The sequence below is a fragment of the Cynocephalus volans genome, chromosome 8, assembly GCF_027409185.1.
Source record: "Cynocephalus volans isolate mCynVol1 chromosome 8, mCynVol1.pri, whole genome shotgun sequence".
Taxonomy (NCBI): Eukaryota; Metazoa; Chordata; class Mammalia; order Dermoptera; family Cynocephalidae; genus Cynocephalus; species Cynocephalus volans.
The window spans coordinates 54,786,130-54,807,948 of NC_084467.1; the positions used below are offsets into that span (position 1 = coordinate 54,786,130).

The 21,819-nt window shown below is 36.3% G+C and overlaps 1 protein-coding gene across 2 annotated transcripts in view; it reads left to right on the plus strand.

Moving 5' to 3' along the window:
• Positions 1–4,838: 4,838 nt before the first annotated feature.
• Positions 4,839–21,819, plus strand: part of UBE2U (ubiquitin conjugating enzyme E2 U) — a 33,605-nt gene continuing 16,624 nt past the window's right edge. For both annotated transcript variants that reach the window (XM_063107100.1, XM_063107101.1), the window contains exons 1-5: positions 4,839–4,904; positions 6,385–6,466; positions 7,514–7,606; positions 10,981–11,078; positions 15,139–15,259. In XM_063107100.1, the coding sequence (XP_062963170.1) occupies positions 4,839–4,904; positions 6,385–6,466; positions 7,514–7,606; positions 10,981–11,078; positions 15,139–15,259 (460 nt within the window). The remainder of the gene's footprint in view (positions 4,905–6,384; positions 6,467–7,513; positions 7,607–10,980; positions 11,079–15,138; positions 15,260–21,819) is intronic.

Consider the following 21,819-nt stretch of genomic DNA (forward strand, 5'->3'; position numbering starts at 1 on the left):
TGACTTGACTGGATTGTCTGCTTCGGGTCTCACAAGGTGTTGGCCAGGTTCTGCTCTGATTTGAAATTCAGGTCCTCTTCCAAGCTCACATGGTTGTGGCAGAATTCAGTTCCTTGTAATTATAAGACAGAGGCCCTGATTCTCTTGCTGGCTATCAGTCAGTGACGACACTTGGCTCCTAGATGCTGCCCACGTTCCTTGCTAGGTGGACCTTACCATTTTCAATGCTAGCAACAGAGAACCTCACACAGAATCGCCCCCACACTTCGAATCACTGACTTCAGGAAGAGCCCAGTTCCACACGAGGGGTCTCCTGATTAGGTCAGGTTCATCGAGGATAACCTCCCTTTCTTGAAGTCAAATGTGCCATATGACTTAATCACAGGAGTAAAATTCATCATATTCACAGTCCTAAAGGTTATGCAGGGAGTAGGAATCCTGAAGGTGGCTTTAGAATTCTGCCTACCATAAAAGTACAACTTAACATTTCTCTTTTCAAACCAGTAGGCCTAATTTTAGGGGAAAGGGCTGTGAGAAAAAAACCAAAAAAGCACATAGTAGGACTCAATTAAATGTACTCTCCACTTGAAGTTACAAAAGTACTAAAAGTCAATATAAAAATAATTATTCAATAGTTGGCTGTTATTTTTGAGCTACATAACAGTACTACAAATATATTGATATGTTGCAGAAGTCAGATTCAGTTCTTGATGAATTTACAATCTAAAAGAGGACAGGATACACATTTAGTTAACAGATACATATATGGGCACTATTTTATACAGAAGTGGTCTAGCTTTCTTGGATTTACATTTTAGTGGAGGAAGACTCAGCTAACAGGTAGAAATGCAACCAAGACAGCTAACAAAAACAGAAACAAAAATAACAGATGCACAAAGGTATTCCCACCAACTATTGAAAGTAGCAATAACTTCTTAAAGCAGGCCAGAGAGTACACTTGGTGGAACGTGAGACATTTGCCAGGCAGGGTGCATAGTGGTTAAAAGTATAGACTCTGGAGCTAAATATCCTGGGTTTACATCCTGGCTCTGCTGCATTTGAGCTGTGTAACCTTGGGCAAATTACATGTCTCTGTGCCTCCGTTTCCTTCATCTGAAAATTAGAATCACAAGAGTACCTACTTCAGAGTTGTTTTTGAAATTAATTCCCATGAAGCACTTAGAACAGTGTGCCCTGCACATGGAAAGTGCGGGTGTTAGCTATCACTTACTCCATGCCAGGCAGTGACTGAGTCCATGGAGGAGGTTATTTCTTTTAATCCTCACAATTATCCTGAAGGTAAGTATTGTTATTGGCTGCATATTACAGATGAGAAAATGTAGGCATAGGGAAACTAAGTAACTTCTTCAAGGCTATACAGGTATGCTGGGATACAACCCAGGTCTGTCTTAGAGCACATGCTACTTACCACTAGACTTACTAATACATTTAGGTAGCAGAAGGGCTACAGATGGAGATTTATTTTCCCGATTGAGTTGGTTTATCCAAAAAACAACCAACCACCACAACAAAACTGGTAAGGCAGAGAAGGACATGGCTTAGCAGTGAGAAGTGGCAAGATCATGACATCAATGATACCATGTTTGTGAAAAGTTTATTAAAAGTGACATTACCTGTAATAAGTGGAAGGTGATTCCATGCAGAGAAAAATATTTTCAGATAGGCCTCTAGTCATAAATTTCCAATTTCAAATGACTCAGATATCTGAAGAGTTGATGCTTTTAGTCTCCAGTTCCTGCTGCTATTAATTGTAGGAGGCAAACCGAGCCAGTTGCTGCATATGTGCTAGACGCTAGATACACACACATGCACACACACAGGCTAAGCCAAGCTAATCATAAAACACAGGATGTTGGCCAGCCAGTGAGTACAATTGTGATCTCGTCTAGTTAGCACCTCCAAACACAACAGTACCAACCCCCACAGGCTGAATGGCAGGAAGCTTTGACTTCTCCAACAATTTCATCCCCCAAATATTTCTAGGAGTCCTAACCTGATTGTCCCCTCAGTCGCATTAGTTGCAGAACCTTTCTAAGTACTTTTACATTCCTTTTTGGTATCGTGGGGATTTTGCTTATAATCTGGGCCCTGACTATAGCTCTGCAGCCCTTCCATTCTGGTGGCTCTTGCTCTCAAATGTCCTTTTGCTCCCTTGTCCACTCTGTTTGTCACTATCCTCCAGAGTTTAACTTCCTACGTACTGCGGGGCTGGCTGAGCTTCTCTAGATCACCCACCTCTCCACATCTCTGCAAACCCCTTCCTCTGCTTAGATCTAGTTTTTTCATGAGACTCTACCAACTCGATTTTCACTGCACTAAAGAACCATGTAAATACTACCTTCTAAAAATTTACATTTTTCTTTTACTGTATCTTAATTTTCTTTTACTTTATTCCTTTTATATTTCTTTTATTTTAACATAATTTCACCTAGGACAAAATTCAAACAAAAAACAAAGGATTCTTATTGTACAACATGGCAACTCTAGTTAATAGCAATGTATTGTATTCTTGAAAATTGCTGAAAGTAGATTTTGTGTTCTCACCACAAAAAATAATAAGTATGTGAGGTATTGCATGTGTTAACTAGCTCAATTCAGCCATTCCACAATGTACACATATTTCAAAACATCATGTTGCATACCATAAATATGTATAAATAAATCTTTTTAAAAACACAAGCGATTCTACATTTACTATCACAATATTCTAAGAGTGGGAGAAAGGATTGGGGCACCACATGATATCATCGAGAAACCTGGTTAAGATCCTCTTCTCACTGAAGCCTCCCTTCCTTCACTTTCGCCTTACATTCCCAGTCCTACATAAGTCCAAGTTAAAGTCTGGTGTATGGAAAGAAGAGCCAAAGTAATTCAATCTCAGGTCTTAGTTTTAATAGGAAAAATCAGATCCTAGTTTTAATAGGAAAATATCCTTTATATTGTCTTACAAAATGTAGAATCAAATCCTTTTATTATGCCAAGATTTTAGTAAAGTTAATATATTGTTGGAAGTTTCTAACCTACCATAACTGGACATAAAATTGACTGTGGGAGCCTTCCTACTGGTCTCCCCTGCAACCCATTCTCCACAGAGCAGTCAGAGTAATTTTGTAAATGTAAAGCAGAGCATGACACTCTCGCTTAAAACCGTCCAATTGCTATTCATTAAAATGAAGCCCAAACTCCCTACCATGTCGTGACCCATCCTTAACCAACTCTCCCAATTCTCCTAGGCCCTCTCACATTCTCTTTTCAAGACATGCCCTTTCCTGACTCAGAACTATTGAGTTTTCCTCTTCTCAGAACTCTCTGCCCTCAATTTTTCATATAGTGGGCTCCTTCTTTCATGTATGAATTCAGAGGTCCACTCCTTACAGAGACATTCTCTGCTCACCATTTCTAATTCTTAACTACCTACTCACTATCACAGTACTGTTTTATCACCTAATAGCACTTATGATCTGAAGTTAAGGTTTTTGTTCTTTATATTTGTTTTTGTATATTTGTTAACTGTATGTTGGAGCCATAAAGACAGTGACTTCATTCAAATTGTTCCACAGCACGTGACATGGGTGCTTAATAAATATTTGTGAAATGAATAAACTAATTGAACTGATATCCCACTTCCATAAAATTAGTAAGATAAGAAAGCATTCTGAACAAAGGTGCCAGGCTCTGTATTTGGCACTGGCAATTGAAGAACATCTTTATGTAATTCAGTCTGGTGGAGAAGACAACAGGCCATTGTGATAGCGTGATAAATACTTCGGGGATTCCTTAAGGAGTCATTAAATCTGAAGGATGAGTGAAGGGAAAATGGGGGGAGAAGGGGTGAAAGGAATGTGGTAAATGCCTACATAGAAGGAACAGCAAGTGAAAAACTGCCTGGAGAAATGGGAATTGGAGAAGTGTTAAGCAGTTCCCTGTTCCTGGAGCACTCTCCCAGGGTAACTGTAGGATCTGATGACATAACAATGTATGCGAACGTACTATGAATGGTAACTCGCCACGTAAGTTAAGATGCTGAACGTAAGAGTAAGCTATATACGAAAAGCGCAGACCTGTACCTGCTGGTCACTTATTACCTGATAGTCCCTGATATTCAAAGAAAAAGTTAAGATAATTTCAGAGGGGGACTTCGTGTAAAGGCTTCTGTGACTTCACACGCTGAGACCTTACCCCTGACCCTCTACACTAGTGGCGTAAGAGGCCATGTTGGTGGATGAGAGGGGGGTGGTGAGGGGTTGGCCATGAATTTCATTGGCTTTTCAAAGAGAAACTGCTGGACGATTGGCTGCGCAGGTATCCAGAGGCCTGCCCCCTGTCGCTGATTGGATGAGATACGGCCAAGCTCCCACCTCCTTTTCTCCACTTATCCCTAGGGGCCTGTTGCTAGGCTACCGATTTGCTTCCTCCAGCTAAGAACACACGCGTCACACCTGTAAAGCGGAGAGGACAACCTGCTGGCACCGCGTCACGCATACACCTCTCACTCCCACTTCACCAGGTTGTCCCAGTTTCTCATCCAGGTTTGCCTTAAGACTGGGCTGTGGGCTGGCACTGCGGTGACAGCCGCAGACGAGAGAGTGCCCAAGTTTTCCTTCTGAAAGTCCTCGTTCAGAGGAACCGGAGAAGAAAAGAAACTCATTCACATCCAAAACTTAGAAGCCACTAATCCTGGTAGCGTTCTGGGGTTCTAGAAAGCAATAACGTATGCTTTAACTAGGTGTGGTAAGGTGACCCACAACCTCAGACACCTGCCTCAAAGTAAACCTAAAAAGTTTGGTGACAAGTGACAGACTCTCTGCTGCCTTATCATGCACTGCAGAGCTTACCTCTTGCTGGAAAGGGACTTCAACGAATTGAAGCAGAACAATTTTAAGGTAAGTGCGGGGGACGTGGAGAGATGTGTCTCATTGGGTAATAATTTTTAAGAAGCAGTTAATACATGTTTATTCCATTAATAATAATTTAGTGAAAACTAATTTGCCACTACAGTATTGTTATTTATAGTAATCTATTTCATAATAATTATTATTATTACTTCAAAAGGATAATGGTTAACAATAGTGAGCACATTGTGCTGAGTAATTTATGTGAATTTAAGCTCTGAATATCAGGGTCTATCAGGTAGTAAGTGACCAGTAGGTGCAGGGTTATGTTCATTAATTATAATACTATAAAATAAGTAATATTTAATTTTACCTACCAGAACTTAAACCTCAGAAAGACTCAGTGAAGATTTAGCTCCATAATTCCATTTCAGGGTTTTCTGACTCTGAAATCCTTGCTCTTAATTCTTGTGTCTAGTGGACTTTTACCAGCATAACACATAAATGCCTTTCCCTGTAATTTTAACACAGAGGAGGACAATACCCTTTGCCCCAAATGCCAGCAATGAGTTTATCAGTGTCCATGGATGTCACAGGCTAATTTAAGGAGAACAAAAAATGGCAGAGAGGGGGAAGGAGGGAGTGCGTAAGGGATAGAATAGAAAGAAAGCCATCCATAAAAGAAGGGTGTAGAGTACCAACAGTGCTTCAGGTGTACTTCAGGGGTATTGTTGGGTTTGCACCTCTGCTGTAAAAGAACAGTGTTGCCTTCACTGGAGATGTTAGGAATAATTATTGAATCCAACAATAAACATCCCAGAGGCATGGACCTGACGTTTCTGCTCATCTTGAACTCTGCAGTTCTCTGATGAAAGAGAATTAAATAAAGGGATATGCAAATATAGATAATATAGATGATACGGATATAATGTTCATACAGACAAGCACCTAACGTTCTTAATAACTATGTCGTTGCTCAGAAATATTTAATTGCCTGTTTCTAAGTGTTCCCCTCAGCGTAATGATAAGGTTTTCTATGAAATACATTCTTGTCCCTCCATTAGAACAATGCCTCAAGTATAGGAAAAATTTTTATATATGAGTGTAATTTTGGATTTTTTTTCTCAATGAAAATTTTCTTACTTCATGCCTTCCATATAGCACTGATACAGCTTTAAAAAGCTTTGAAGAAATATGTGCTTTCCAACTATTTCCTTCTTTTCTAATTTGATTCTTAAATTGGCTGTTGTCTTACACGGACACAATATGTCACACACCCCAGTCTTGACCTTCTAGTCCCACTTGTGATTTCCACACTTATGATTTATTCTTAATTTACTATTGCATGTTTTCTGAAATCTACCTAAACTTCTATGTAGTAAGATATAACACCTCCCCAGATCAACAAATAAACTTATCAACAAAAAATTTAGAGTTTTTAGAATTTCATATCACCTGGTATCTAATTTTCAAAACTTAAATAAATACTTAATCTTTTCTTATCTGCTTTGATTTTGTTTTTCAATTAAAGGGTATTACTGCCTTGCCTGTAAGTGAAGATCTGATGAAATGGGAAGCCGAAATTGAAGGTTTACAGAATTCAATTTGGAAAGGTTTGTGTTTTCAAAACCAATATTCTTTAGAAAGTCTTTATACCATTAATAAACTATCTTCTGATATGTATAAGATTGCAGTATATAAATTATCTGGAATTCTTTACATGAATAAGGTGCACTGTATCAATTTTCTAGAATTCCAAAAGTATTTGTGTTATTTTTTCATCATATGGCTTTTTTTTTTTTTTGCCAGTTGTCAACATAGATGGAAATTTGGGGTTTGTATTTTCCTTTATGTCAAATCTTAATGTTATTACATTTTAAGAAACAGACAATAAAGCATATCAATTGCAAATATTTTCTAATAGTCTTCCATGATATCAAAGAATAGCTATCAAATTTGGCTTCAAAATCCGACAGTTACTTCTCATTTTTTCCTCTACGATTTCCTCCTAACTTTTCATAAATCAAATTCTCAGGAAAACTGGGCCATTATAAACTTTAATGACCACGTGTTTTTTCAATCACGGATTAACAGGATTCCTTGACTGAAATAGGGGAGACAAACACGTAAGCTGATAATTACAATAAAGCATAATTTGTGCTATTATGGATTTTGAACAGAATGCCGAAGAGGGAGTGATTAGTTAATTATTCCTGGGGGAGTTAGGAATGGTTTCCCAAGGAAGTGACATTTGAATTAAGTTCAGCAGAAGAATATTTAAGAGTTTGCCAGGCTCCGGAGAAGGAGAAGGAAATTCAGGCAGAGTAAACAGCACAGCCAAGGCTTGTACACAAGAAAGGGGATTGGTGAGTTCAGTCAACATGAGATATACAGTAGAGGGAGTGGGTGTTAGGGGGACAGAGGTAGTGGATAGAGAGGACTGGTGGGAAAGAGGCTGAAAATGTTGCATGATTAGATTATGAAGAGTTTATTATACTATCCAGAGGAGTCTATGCACTCTATGAAGCAATTAACTTAAAAATAAAACCATGGGGAGGATAAACTACAGGGAGAAACTCCAGTGTTAATCAGATTAGAGTTAATTACTACAACATGACACTTCAGTCACTTAAATAAAAATGTTTATTTTTATATTATAGGATTAGTCTTCCAACTGACAATAAATTTTACACGGGAGTACAACTGTGTCCCTCCAGTTGTGAAATTTATAACAATTCCTTTTCATCCAAATGGTAAGGATTTTTATCATCAGGGCTCTGTCCCTATTATCCTTGTTCCTTATTAGTGTTTAATAATCATGTTTCTTTTTAACAGCTTTAATATGATTATTAAAGTACAAATGCTCATTGGCAAGCATATGAAAAGGCAGAAAAATTAACAATTACCTTGAATCCTAATGCCGAAAGGTGCTAATCTCAACATTTTGCCAAATTTATTTCCATTTTTATATGTATATATTTTTTCTATGTAGTTTAGGTATTACATATATAGTTTTGCATCTAGCTTTTTAACTTAAGATTACATGTCTTTTTCCTGCATTATTAAACATTCTTCAAAGTATTTTTTTAGGGCCAGCCTGTGGCTCACTTGGGAGAGTGTGGTGCTGATAACACCAAGGCCATGGGTTCGGATCCCTATATGGGGATGGCCGGTTAGCTCACTTGGGAGTGCATGGTGCTGACAGCACCAAGTCAAGCGTTGAGATTCCCTTACCGGTCATCTTTTAAATTTAAAAAAAAAAAATTTTTTTTTAAATGGCTCAATAATACCCTTAACCATTTCTGTATTCAATATTTTAGTTGAATCTAATTTTTCATTATTACAAAAAATGATACACTGAAAAAATTAACATTTTAGAAAAAAGTTAATTTAGATAGCCACTTCACGTTGTATACAAAGTAAATTTCTGAAGGATCAAAATCAAAAAATTTTAAATGCTGAAAAAGGAGAAAATAAGTTTTTATGGCATGCTGAGGAAGGCCTTTCTAAGCATGATAAAACCCAGAAGCTGTGGAAAAGCGTAACACATTAAACTATATAAACTTTTTAACACTTCCCTACAGCCAAGGACATTATAAACAGAGATAAAAGACTTTGACTTTTGCAAACTGAAGGAAAATATTTGCAGTGCATACAACAGAGTATCTATATCATATAAAGAACACTTGTGAATCAATAAGAAAAAGAACAGAAACCAACAGAAAAATGAACAAAGTCTATAAACAAACACTGGATAGAAGAAGCATAACAAAAATAAATATAAAAAGAGGCTTGTTCTCCCTAGTAAGAAAATAAATGCAAGTTAAAACAAAAATATTGTAATTCATCACTCATGTTTATAAAATGTTAACAGATAATAACATATAATTTTGGTAGGAGTGGGTAGATATCATTTCTCTGACATAATGGTGATCTTTTAGGAAGGCAATTTGACAGTTTCTAATCAGATATAAAATGTATATAGCCCTAAATCCCTTTATTCAGTGGAAACACTAGCACAAGAGTACAAAAGTATGTTGTATTTAAAGATGTTTATTCCCAGTAGCAATGCTGGAAATAGGGAAAATGTAAATCACCTCAGTGTCCATTAATAGAGAAATTTTTAAGTGAAATATCCTACAGCAATATGTATAGCTTCTAAACAGAACAAGGAAGATCTATGAAAGCTAGACTTCTTGATCATTGCTATATTCCTAGAATCTTCACCACCTGGCACGTAGTAGGTGCTCAAATACTTTTTGAATAAATATTTATATTTGGGAATATGTAAAAATTTCACTGTTAAATGAAAAACTTAGAACAATAAAATGTAAAATAGAATTTTATTTAATAAACACACAGGTGTGTGTACGTATATTTTTTTATATGTATATCGGTATAGACCAACTGATAATAACTCTGAAGAGTAGAATTAGTAGTTAGAGGAACACCCATATTTTACTTTATATTCTTTAAATATAAATGTAATTTAATATGTAATTTATATGTCTTTGTATGTAATTTAATTTTTTCCCAAGTACATTATTACTTCTGTAATTAAGGCCTATTTTTGAAATTTGTAACACAAAATTAATTATATATGTGTGCCATTATTTGTTTAAAATGTTAGGAGTAGAATTACTGGATTACATTTAATTTGGGGATATACCCCCCTCAGGTCCGTAGAGTAGAGGGAACTTCGGTCTCTAGGAGAGAAAGGTAAGGGAAAACTCTAGATTGCTCTTCCTTTTCCTCCCTCACTCCTGACTCCCCACTTACCTGACCGGGGAGATGGGGGAAGGAATTGAGCATGTGTGGCCCAGCAGTTTCTCAGGATTCTTTCTTCCCAGTCCTGCTGACTTTAGAATGAGTGCAGTGTCTGTTTCTCCAGGCAGGAAACTTACACAGGCCTTCCATCTGGGGATTAAGTTCAAGTCAGAGAGACTTTTGTGGAGCCAGATTAAAGCTGTTCATCAAGTGCATTCTCCATTTCAGTCCCATGTACAGTAAAGCTGATGTTTTTACTTCTGTTTTTAAATGATTACATATGAACTTGAGAGGAGAGGAGGGTTATTAGCCCTCAAGCCCCCAAAGATGGCTATGTACAGTTTGACGTCTTTTAATACATTAAGCCAAATTGCCTTTTGGTGGTATTTTACACTCCCTTCAAAAAGTGTATATAAAATGTCATTTTTGTACCTTCCAATTACGGGCATTGAAACTTTGGAGAAATTTTTTGCCAATTTGATAAGAATCTTGTTATTTTAATAAATACTTCTTTGAATACTTGTGAAGTAAACTTTTTTTCACATGTTTGTTGATTGTATTTCTTATTTTGTGACTTCTCTGACATAATTGACATTGTTATCACATTGTCCTAGATATTGCCAATATTCTTCCTAATTTTTCATTAGTTTTAAACTTTGTTTCTGCTGTTTTTTTACATCTGATATTTAAAAATTTTTATGTAGTCAGATATACTAGTCTTATCCTTTGAGGCTTTTACAGTGTCATTAAGCTTAGATGGTCCTTCCCCCAAATAAAATCAAATAGTCATTTTAATTTTCTTCTAGTCATTCTATTGTTTTATTTTTCATATTCAACTCTATTCTTTTTTTTCTCAAACATTGAATTAATTAATTAACTGTGTCAGAGTATGGGCCAAGCTTCTGTATAACTTTCCAACATAATATAACAGATCAGGGCTGGAAGGAGGTTCTGTCCATCCTCAAGGTGTGGATTCCATTTCTGGTCTAAGGCATTTACTCTGTCACTATTTTCAGCCAATAGGAGGGGGAAAGAGAAAACAGAAAAGGGCAAAGCAGCTTTCTTAAGAAAAATATATCCAGAAATACACTTATGCTTATATCCCATGATTAAAACTCATTCACATGGGCTCATCTTGCTAGAGGAGAGGCTAGGTAAGACAGTATGGGCTTCCATTTATTCAGCTAGAACAACATGGTGAGGACCAGGGATGGATGTCATATTTTTCATGACAGAAAGAAAAAAATAGATGAAGAGTACATGTAAATAATTTTACTCATTTATCATTTTGATGTTTGTACATTCTAAATAGTTTTGTTTTTTTTATATATATCAATATTAATATATTGTATTAATGCAGTAGACCCACATACTGGTCAGCCCTGTATAGATTTTTTGGACAACGCTGACAAGTGGAATAAAAGGTATACACTGAGCAGCATCTTACTTGCCCTACAGGTAAGAACAGATTTAATATAATGCTCGCTTTAATACTTTTAATTACCCCAATATTCAAAATGTAAGTATTAAAATGTACGGCGCATATTTAAATGTTTAAAAGATTTGAGCAAGCTTATTTAAATCTACATTTCTATATCAAGACTACAAAGTAGAACTTACATTATAAAGACTGTTATTTTAGAGTGAAATTGTTAGTTGAGACCCTTCACAGCCAAAGGATACATATTTCATAAAAGAAGAAAAAAATTGTCCAGATGGTTTCAATTCTGGAAATTCTTAGGTTTTCTTTTGGCTCCTAACTTCACTTTCTAATATCAAACAGGCCTTTTAGGCCCTTCCTCATTCGTGGATCTTTGCCTTCCTCAGAGAGGTGAATCAAGTGACTACAACTTAGAGTGTTCAGCTTTATCCTTTGTTTTTGACAGTGCTAGGCTAGTAACTTTTTCTCTTATAAGTGTTTATATCAAGCCCAGTGGGCAATTAAACCAGGGATTGTCTCCTCTTCTTAGATAGATGCCACCTTAACCCCCCTGGACCCGTGGTCATTAGAAGCATGCCTCAGTGTTATGTTATTCCTAACTTTTAAAAACCCTCTGTTCTCATCTGATGCTAAAATAAGTTATTTCTGTGGCACTTGCTTTGACCACTTAGATTGGGCTTAGCAGTATTCTATCCACGGACCTACTTATCATCAATAATATCTGGAGATAAACATTAAATTATGATTATCTGGAATACCTGGAGAATAAAATATTCTGACTTCATTGAATTATTTCAACAGAATTATAATACTAAGTCCATTTCTCCCATTTCTTATTTTTGGAAATAAATAATAATTTTTTAGGTAGTCAGCTTTATATATTGAGTAAAATGTAATTTTTTAAAAGATTCAGTGTTCAATTGATTGACTGGTTCATTCATTCATTCAATCTACAAACATATATTGAGCATCTACCTTTCTGAGGCTGTGTTCTGGGTAAGAGACATTCAAGCAAAAATTTTAAGGAAGTGAGTGTGATATGCAGATATCTGGGGTTGATCTTTTGGATTCCTTCAAATTGAGACATATTCCCATCTTTTCTATCTAAACTAAGGTCTGCCCCAAGAATAGTAAAACTGAATGTTCCAAAAACACAAGAGTGAGGGTAAACCAAAATGAACTGGTGAAAATCTTGGATTACAGAATAATTTAATAAAGGAAAATTTAGGCCTCTGAGACTAGATTGCTTGGCTTCACATCCTGGTTCTGGCTCTTGCTAGCTGGTACCATCGAAAATGCTTCTTCACTTCTCAATGCCTCAATATCTTCATCAGTAAAATGGGGCTGTTAATTAACAGTTACCTCATATGACTTGTGAGGATGAAATTAACTAATGCTTGTAAAGTATTTAAAACTGTGCCTGGTCCAAGAAAATAATTTAGTAGTTAGTAGTAAGTTAATATTATGAATGTTCTTACTATTAAAAAGTTATGCAAAGTGACAACAAAGTGTTACCAAAGATATCATGGAAAACCAGTAGGTAACACAGTCGTTTGTCTTTTTATTTGTCAAATACATTAATAAAACAAATATGCCCACATTATAGAAGATTTTTAAGGTAATGGAAAGGAAAATAAAATCATTGGTAGTTGTAAAGAAAAACCCTAACCCTGCTGTTATTAGCACTTCCTTCTGATCTTTTCTCCTGTGTTTCTGTTTAAAATCTTTCAGTGGTTCCCACATTCTGTACAGGCTTAAGCGCATATTCTGTTGCATGGCAAATGATGCACTTCTCATACCTGGGCTTCAGACTCCTCCTGACATACCATGCAGTCTTACTCCTGTTCATAGCTTCATGTTTCTCTGCATTCACATTGCCTGGTTTAACTCAAGTCAAAAAACATTTATAAAGTTCTAAACTCTCAAGTACGAAACCAAGCAAGTCTTAGATCTTAAAAAATGCTGTGGTTCAACTCAAGTCAAAAAACATTTATGAAGTTCTAAACTCTAAAGTTACAAACCCAAGCAAGTCTTAGACCTTAAAAAATGCTTAGTTTAGTTCCCTCTTCTTCAGTCTGTCTAGCAAGCAGGTGTTCATGTTTTAAGAGTCAGATCAAATGAGTATTCCTCTGGGATGCCTGCCCTGATTTCTAGGTGGAAATGATGGCTTTGGTTTTGGGGGAGCCTCCTTTGCCACACACCCAACAGTACCCTAAACAGATTTCTGTTCAAACACTATGATACTGTAATGCATGTACTGTTTCCTTATCTGTTGTCCCTATTGGACTACAAGTTCCTCGAAATTAGGAAACAGGTCTAATTCATCCTTTATGCCCTAGTACCTACCCAGGACAAAGCTAACATTTGGTATGTACTAAAAAATATGAATGAATGAATGAACCTGAACTTTTGCATTGTTGCCATTATGGTATATGTGTATAAATTATACAGCCTGTTTCTTTTTCACTTAACACTTTATTTCAAGTAATTTCCACACTGCTACTATCAATATTTTAATGGCTATTCAATAATCATTTGATGGTCATTGCTGCCCACTAGAACTTTCTGCACTGACCCAAATGTCCCATATTGGTGCTGTCCAATACACTAGCCACTAGTCACATGTGGCTGTTGAATATTTGAAATGTGGCTAGTATGACTGAAGAACTGAGTTTTTCAATTTATTTAATTTTAAGTAATTTAAATTTAAATCAGTACCTGTGACTAGTGCCTAACTGGGATGGACAATACAAGTATAGATCATAATTACTGACTATTTCCTTTTGAATAACATATGAGACACATTTCTAATTATCACATTGTTATTCAAGGAGACAGTACTTGAAATATTAAAATATTCTGAAGACTAAATATACTAATCATCACTACCTAAAATTTTTATAATCTTAATTTTTTTGAAAACTTGTACTTCCACATATCACACAACGATAAATATCAACATCCATCCGTAGAATGAATTCCAAATTCATGGGCCTTAGTTAATTATAATCTTATTCATTATAAAATATAACTACTGGTACAGTTATTTACTTCAAATTTTTGTATTATTCCCTGGAGAGCTTCTTATGTTATTTCATAGTACTGCATGGCTAATTTAAATGTTGGACTTTTTATTTTTTACTACTTTTGCAAGGTTATCTGACTTATACATTTTAATATGTACCTTATATTCCAGTTCTTAAAATCACTAAATACACTTAATAGCATGTGTATACATTATATGAATAAGTCTTAGGCACAGTGGTTAATGAAAAGCCTATCAAATAAACTTTACCAGATGTGCTTGTCTGAGTAAGACTATATTTCTAGCCAAAGACCAAAAGCTTACTCTTGAAGATAAGTTTCATCTGCTTCCCACCACCCATTTTAAAAGGTATAGTGCTAATTCACACTGAATCTATATTTAAGCAATTATAATATTCGTGGAAACATAGCCCAGTGTTTCCAAGCAGGAAAATTCAAGTAACAGCAAGGAATTGTCATTGTTTTTGAAGTATCAAATTTTAGATGATTGCTTTCATTAATGAAAGATTGCCATCATTTCCATGACTCTTAAGACACAATTATCCATTTTGACCTGCATGCACACTTAGGTGTTTTGGTAATTTTAATCACATTATATAGTTTGCACATTATAGCTATAATATTCAAAATACTGATTTATTGAATAAATATTTGCAGTTTGGGCTAATATTAATTTTTGAAGTACTAGGTAAACAAGATCATGGTCTAGCAGAACTATTGAGTTTTGGTTACTATTAATCAGTTGCTTTGTCCAAATGCACAGAGGCATCTGTGATAGGCAGAATTTTAAAGATGTTCCCCCTGCAGAACAGAGACTCCCATCCTGCAGTTATTCAATCAAATACTAACTTAGGTACTAATGGGAAAGACTTGAGAGTAGAGATTATGTCTCATGTTATCTTTGTATCTATCTCCAGGTCCATACATACAAAGCATAGTAAATGCTGTCGAAAGTTATATGTATTGGTTTGTCTTTTTACTCCAAGAAAAACTGTACTTTAAAAACTGTATGTTGTATATGCTTCTCTATAGGTTATGCTTTCTAATCCAGTGCTAGAGAATCCAGTGAATTTGGATGCAGCCCGGATACTGATGAGCGATGAATCTATGTACAAATTATTAGCTCTAAAACTCTGCAACGGGTCATTACAATGTAAGAAGTATTATTTGGCAATTATCAATTATACATTAGACATTAATAGCAAATAAGTGATCTAGCAAATAATTTTTATGTAAGGGAATATTTGAGTATTTTCTGTATCTGTTTTCTGTAATGAAATGTTACTAATATCTCTCCTGCTGTAACTCTTTGTCAAACCAATCAGTGTGATCCTTTTTTAAGGATCAGCAAAGATCTTAAGCTTAGTATTTTTAAATGTTACAGTCATAGGGATGAATGGTGTCAATTGAAACTAGGCTACCCATCATACAGATATGACATTTAATTTTAACTCTTTGATATTTCCCCAGCTTCACCTGCAGTACCCCAGATCTTACTGATGCTTCCTTTGTTCTTTTGACTAGTGAGACATTCGATATTTTTTTCTGGAGACTTTCCTCTCTAGGTGTTCCTTCCAAGAGTCCGTGTGGAAATGGTGCCTGAAGTTCTTCTTTCTACTGTATTGACTGGTGTTTTTTCCTGATACCCTTAGTATCCTGCCAGAGGCTTTTTTATGACTCTTAGCTCTATCCGCCTCCATTGCTCCTGTGCTCTCTCTTCAGTTAGCCGAGCAATGCTTTTGGCTCCTTGTGCCAGAGGGGTTTCCCAGAGGTGAGAGCTGGGCCCCCAGGGACATAGTTCTTTCCTTTGTATCCTGTCCCTCCCTATTCGAGTAGCCCACAGCAATCTTGCGCAGTGGATTCCATCATCACCTCACCAATCAGCAGGCCTTGATCTCTGATGGTGTTTTTTCTCTTAGATTTCCATTGTCTCTTTTTCCAGCCCACTTATAGAACCCTCCAGTCCATTAGCTAGGTCTGTACAATTGTGACCAAATTCAATTGTTCCTCATCCACAGGGCTTCTGGGTGTTATGTAAATTAAGCAGTATCGATCAGGCATCTTTTCCAGTATCTCAAAACATATCTTGATTGTCTGAGTTCCTCAAACATTCCCTGAGAGTTTTGAGGCTGTTTTATGCACAGAGGAGTGGTACTGCTTTGCTCTGAGCCCATTTCTGGTTTACCAAAATGTTGTAGCACTCACTGGTCTATCCTCTGCACTTAGAATAGTACCGACAGTAAATATTTGTGGAATGAATGAATAGTAAGTATCCCTTAACCTTTTGTTGAGTTCTATAGTACTATGATTACAGAGAAATCTCTATAACAAGCTATGTCCATATTCTGGTGAATGGCAATTTTTAAAACTAGTTTTAAGAATTTTTTGCAGTAAATGATTCTGTGCAATAGATTTTGTTTTTGCCCTGCAGAAAGGATGAGAAACCTGGAGAAAATTCAGCCCTTTCTTTTGTCCTCTGCAAGTTGACATCACCCTTCACTCCTTTCCAATCTCCAGCTTTGCCATCACATATGACATAAAAGTTGCCCAAATTGTTAAACCACCCAGCAAATGAGTGACAAAGTAAATAATACTTTGGCAGGTTTTCTTCTATATTATTTTAGTCGTGTTGGTGAAATATGTGGAAATCTAAGACAGTAAATAGATATCAGCTTGCTTGCCATCTTGGGTGGACTGATAGTGGTAGCTTAGGGTACCATGAAGAGAATGATTTCCAGTAGCTTCACAGGGAAACAGTGCCATGATACAGCAGAGACAGTTGCTATGTATCTGAAATGAGGAGGTGGCAGAAAACTGGTAACCCCTATATTAGATGGCAGTATAGTACTTCTGTGTGGCTTTGTGTGAAAAACTGCACCCAGTGAGAATTAATCACTTGTAACCACTTGGGAAAAGGTCTCCACTAGAGTACTACAAGAATCTTTTCTCATATTATTTAAAATATTAATAGAGAGATCTAGGAAAAACACAAAAGGAATTATTATCAAATTTTTAGATAACACAAAACTGGAAGAGATAGTTAATTGTATAAATAAGAAACCTGAGACAGCTAATTGTATCGTTCCTGTAGACATTAGTGATAGGCTAGAACTATATCCTCAGTGCCCAGTGTAGTGCCTGACAATAGGTGTTGAATGAAAATTTGTAGAATGAATGTGCGACAAAATAAACTTAGATCCCTATTTTCCTTCACGGCTTACTTAGTACTTTCACGCACGTTTAGTCATCTGATCCTGGCAGCCTCTTCCTCAGTGAGGAAGGCTCAGTGATGAAGTGATCAGCCTGAGGCCACATGGAGCAGGCCACGGGGGCAGTGCTTTAACCCAGGCCTTCGCAGTTCCACTGTGCCTCCTAGTTTAATGGGATGAATGTAAACTCACTCATTTGGGATCAAAAAAAGGTCAAAATTTGCAAGTACAGAATGGAAACGACCTGAGTGGATAGCAGAACTTTATTCTGTGACCAAGTTCTTGGGGCAGCTATTCGATCGCAAGCATAATGTGAACCCATAATAGGAAGTCCCCTTCTGCTACTAAGCATGTGCCATGTCCTAACTGTCCCCTGCTCTGGTTTGGTGGGCCTCCATCTGGAATAGCAGTATGTATAACTTGGAGCATCACATTTCCTGTGGCTGAAGAAACTGTATGTTTAGCCAATCAAAGAACAGATAAAAGGCAGTTATAAAGCTGTTTTCAAACGTTTGAAGGGATTCCTTACAGAAAAGGGAGATTTCTTCTGTGTGCCTCCAGAGAATTAAAGTAGGACTAACGTTGAAGCTACAAGTCAGTCATATCCTCCCAGGCCTGCGAGGTGGTAGCCACTCAAGTCCAGAATATGCAGGCTTGGTCCTGCCTTGTGTCAGGACATATCCTGAAAAAATTGGTGATTTTTTTCCCCAAAAAATCAGTTATGTGGAATTAATTTTCCTATCGTAAGCCTCGTATTTGATACGGAGATATGCAAATGCCCCTCATTCCCCAAACTTTTTCCTAATATCTGTTATGTCTGCCTAGCCTGATCAGCTAGGTCTTTGACTTGGTGTATTCACAAGGGGACACTGAGCTCTGAGCTCACACCCAATTGGTGAAGGTCCGATGACCTTCCTGTGTACTCACAGCTTCCTTTCCTTGCAGCTCGGCCTCTGTCTCCCTTACTTATAACTAGGGTACTCATATACCCCAGGCTTCCCGGGACAGTCCTGGTATAATTATCTCTAGTACCCAATTCACTTGCAGTGTAATGGTTTGGGCGATAAATTACGTAGTCAATTGAGTGCCTAACTAATCTTCCCTAGAAGCAAATGCTACTATAGTTGCAGCATCCTTAATGGTAACATCCACCCAGGTCCCAGCAGGCCAAATATGAGGAAGAATTTTCTAACAATTTAAGTTGCTCTACAGAATGGACAAGGCCAAGATGGCAGGTAGTAAACTCCCTATCACTAAAGGTATTCTTTTATAATTAATAGTTATTTAGTAGCATTAAATGACCATATTTTAGGGATGTTGTCAAAGAGATTTTTTTTTTTAATTGAAACTTGATTTTACGTATCTGTGGGATACAGCATTGAATGTCAATACCTGTGTGCAATGTGATGCTCAAATCAGGATAATTAGTATATTCAATATCATACAATGTAATCATTTTTTTGTGGCCCTTTATCAATTTTTGCCTGGTGTTGGGAATTAGACAGGGGGGCTTTCAATTACCTCCTAACATACACATCAGTTAGTTTGTGATAACTCGAAGGAGGAAGGGTCTGGAAGGAGACAATGCGTAACAACTGTTTGACTCCTTTATTGTGAGTATTACTACATATTTTCTAATTTATTACAAAGGGATTTCAAATGAGTTAGCTATATGTCTTTTTTATTTGTTTGTTCTTGTGAATTTTGATTTCTATGTAGTTACATGGTCAAATAATATTTATCTTCTGTTTACCATGGTTGTTTTGATATTTTAAAAGACAGGGTTCATATAATTTTTAAAATCTTTGGTTGAAGGAAAATACAGGAGTGTAGAAATAGTAAAACTGAGTAATTGTAGCTAAGCATGAGGTAATGATTTTTTTCTTAGCCAGATATTTTCCTATGGCTTTTGATTAATATAGTAGGGTCATCCTAATAAATATCAGATACTTATCTAAATATACTATAATATAATAACTGGCAGATGAGTCAGAATACTAGAGTAGAGGGGAATTCTAGAAGTATTAGTGAGATTATAATACTAATTTGTATTATATACTTTTTAAGAACCTGGTAATTGTGTAAATACATCCTGTTCTGCTTGTGCTTAGAAAAATGTAATAAGCATTTGAATCTTCTCCAATTCAAGCTCCCAAATAGGTCTTTTTTTAAAAATCCTCTTAACAATAGAGAAAGAAAATTATCTACAGTGAAGCAGGTGATGTCTCATAGGACTTCAGTTCTCTGTTTCTTTTCTTTTTAGAGTGAATATATTTTTGGGTTAGATGTAGGAATATACCTTCTGCTGGGAAGTATTACTTTCTGGAACTCAGAGGAAAAACAAATTTAGTCCAGTAGCATTGCTTATTTGTTAAAGAACATGAGCTTTAGCACAATCATTCAGAACCAGTTTTGTTGTTCATGATTACAGTACTGTTACAGATATCCTGTTACTTACAAATGTCATAAGATATGGAAAACCTGAGTTTAATGAGATGGTACTGTATGGGTCTATTTGCTAGGGTTACATACCTCTTTTTTTCTGTTTGTGTTTCATTGCATCAGATAGTCCAGTAATTTTTTAGCAAAATCTCTAAGTTGGTAGTTTTAACTAATAATGTTAAGAATTTATTTTCTGTCGAAGAAATACATGTTTATAGCTTTAAAGGACAAATCCTAGGAATTAGTTTTTAATGAAATACAGGAGACCTAAGAAGCTATCTTCTATCCCTGAGTGCTGCCCCGCAGAGGTAACAACAGCTTTCAACACCTTCGGCTAATTCTTCTGACATTTACCACTATATTTCTAAGCTTATTCTATACTAACATTTCTGGGATATTCAGTGTTAGATATTACTTTTAGTCTTTATCTTATGAAATGCAAAGATTTAAGCTCTTATACTGCCACTCCCACCCACATTTTCTCTCCCCTATCCTCCTAATATAGTTTGGTTACATTAATATAACTTTGAAATATTCATCACAGATAAGCCATGAATAATTATCTTTCTTTTCTTGTACAAATGGCCTAGTTTTTCATTCCCTTATTTTTATATATATATCTACCATCTATTCTTCTCCTAAACGTTTTGACAAAGCTGTGGAACAACTCCTGGATATTCAGTGTTTCATTTCTTTCCCCTTGGAGACTTTTTACCTCTGGCACTCCATTCTCCTTCATTGGAGACCCTTTTGGCTGGCTCCTGGGTTGGAGCTCCTGCGTGATCCCTCATTTTCCTCGTGGTTGGTTTGCTCCTTCATTTCATCAGGTCGTCTCTTCTAGGAGCTTCCTAGTACATGGGAGCTAAATCTTCTGTGACTTTGCATGCCTAAAAATGTAATTATTCTCGGTTACAGCGTGGTGCTGATAATACCAAGGTTGAGGATTCAGATCCCCTTACTAGCCAGCTGCCAAAAAAAGTAATTATTCTACTCTAATATGCTCATAGTTTGGTTAAATTTAAAGACTATATTACCTTCTAGTTTCTTTTGAGAAGTCTGATTTCATTCAAATGATGAATTCTTCACATGTGACATATTCTTTCTTTCTGAAAGCTTTTAAAATCTTTATTTCCAGTGACCTGAAATGTCTTGATAATGTTTCTTTTAATTCCTTTTTTTTTTTTTTTTTTGGCAGCTTGCTGGTGTGGAGATCCAAACCCTTGACCTTGATGTTAAAAGGCTGTACTCTAACCAACTGAGCTAACCGGTTAGCCCTTTGATAATGTTTCTTGGTGTATTTTTTGTTTGTTTGTTTTTTCCCCTTCACTCATCATGTAGGGCATTTAATCAGCCATTGAAATCTCAAACTCTAATCCTTCAGTTCTGGGAAATTTTCTTACGTGATTTCTTATTTCTTCCCCCTCCATTTTCCTTGTTACCTCTTTTAGATCTTCTATGATTTGGATGTTGGATCTACTGATCTGATTCTCTCATTTTTAAAACCAGTCTTCTGTTATTCATCTCACTGTTTTTTGTTGTATATTCTGGGAGATTTCCAGGAAAATATGCTTCTGTTTCCTACTTTTCTCCTTATTTATTTGGGTTGTTGTCTTTCATAATATTGATTTTGCTTAAATGTCTAGTGATCTTTGACTATCCATTCATATGATGGACATATGATGAATGATTTATTAAAAAGATTAGAAGTTCTGAATACATATAGGGCTTGTTGACAGGTTTTTTGTTTTTGTTTTTGTTTTTTCCCCTTTGTTATAGGATTATTCAATGAGAATAACTATTGCATCAGGCTTGACAGCATATGTCTCCTAAGAGGAGAGAGAGAGATGCTACACTCTAAGAGCTGGACAAGGGAAGAGAGTCAGATATCTTGTCTAATTGCTATGATTTAGTTGATTTATTCCCTGTTTCTAGTCCCTGTTTTGTGCCTCGTATTCTCCAGTCCTGAGTCTCTCTGGCCCAGTATCTCTAGAGGTTAAACATCTTCCTCCTGCCTGGGCATGACGATCATGTGGAAACACAGGATGAGGGTATAAGTACTTGG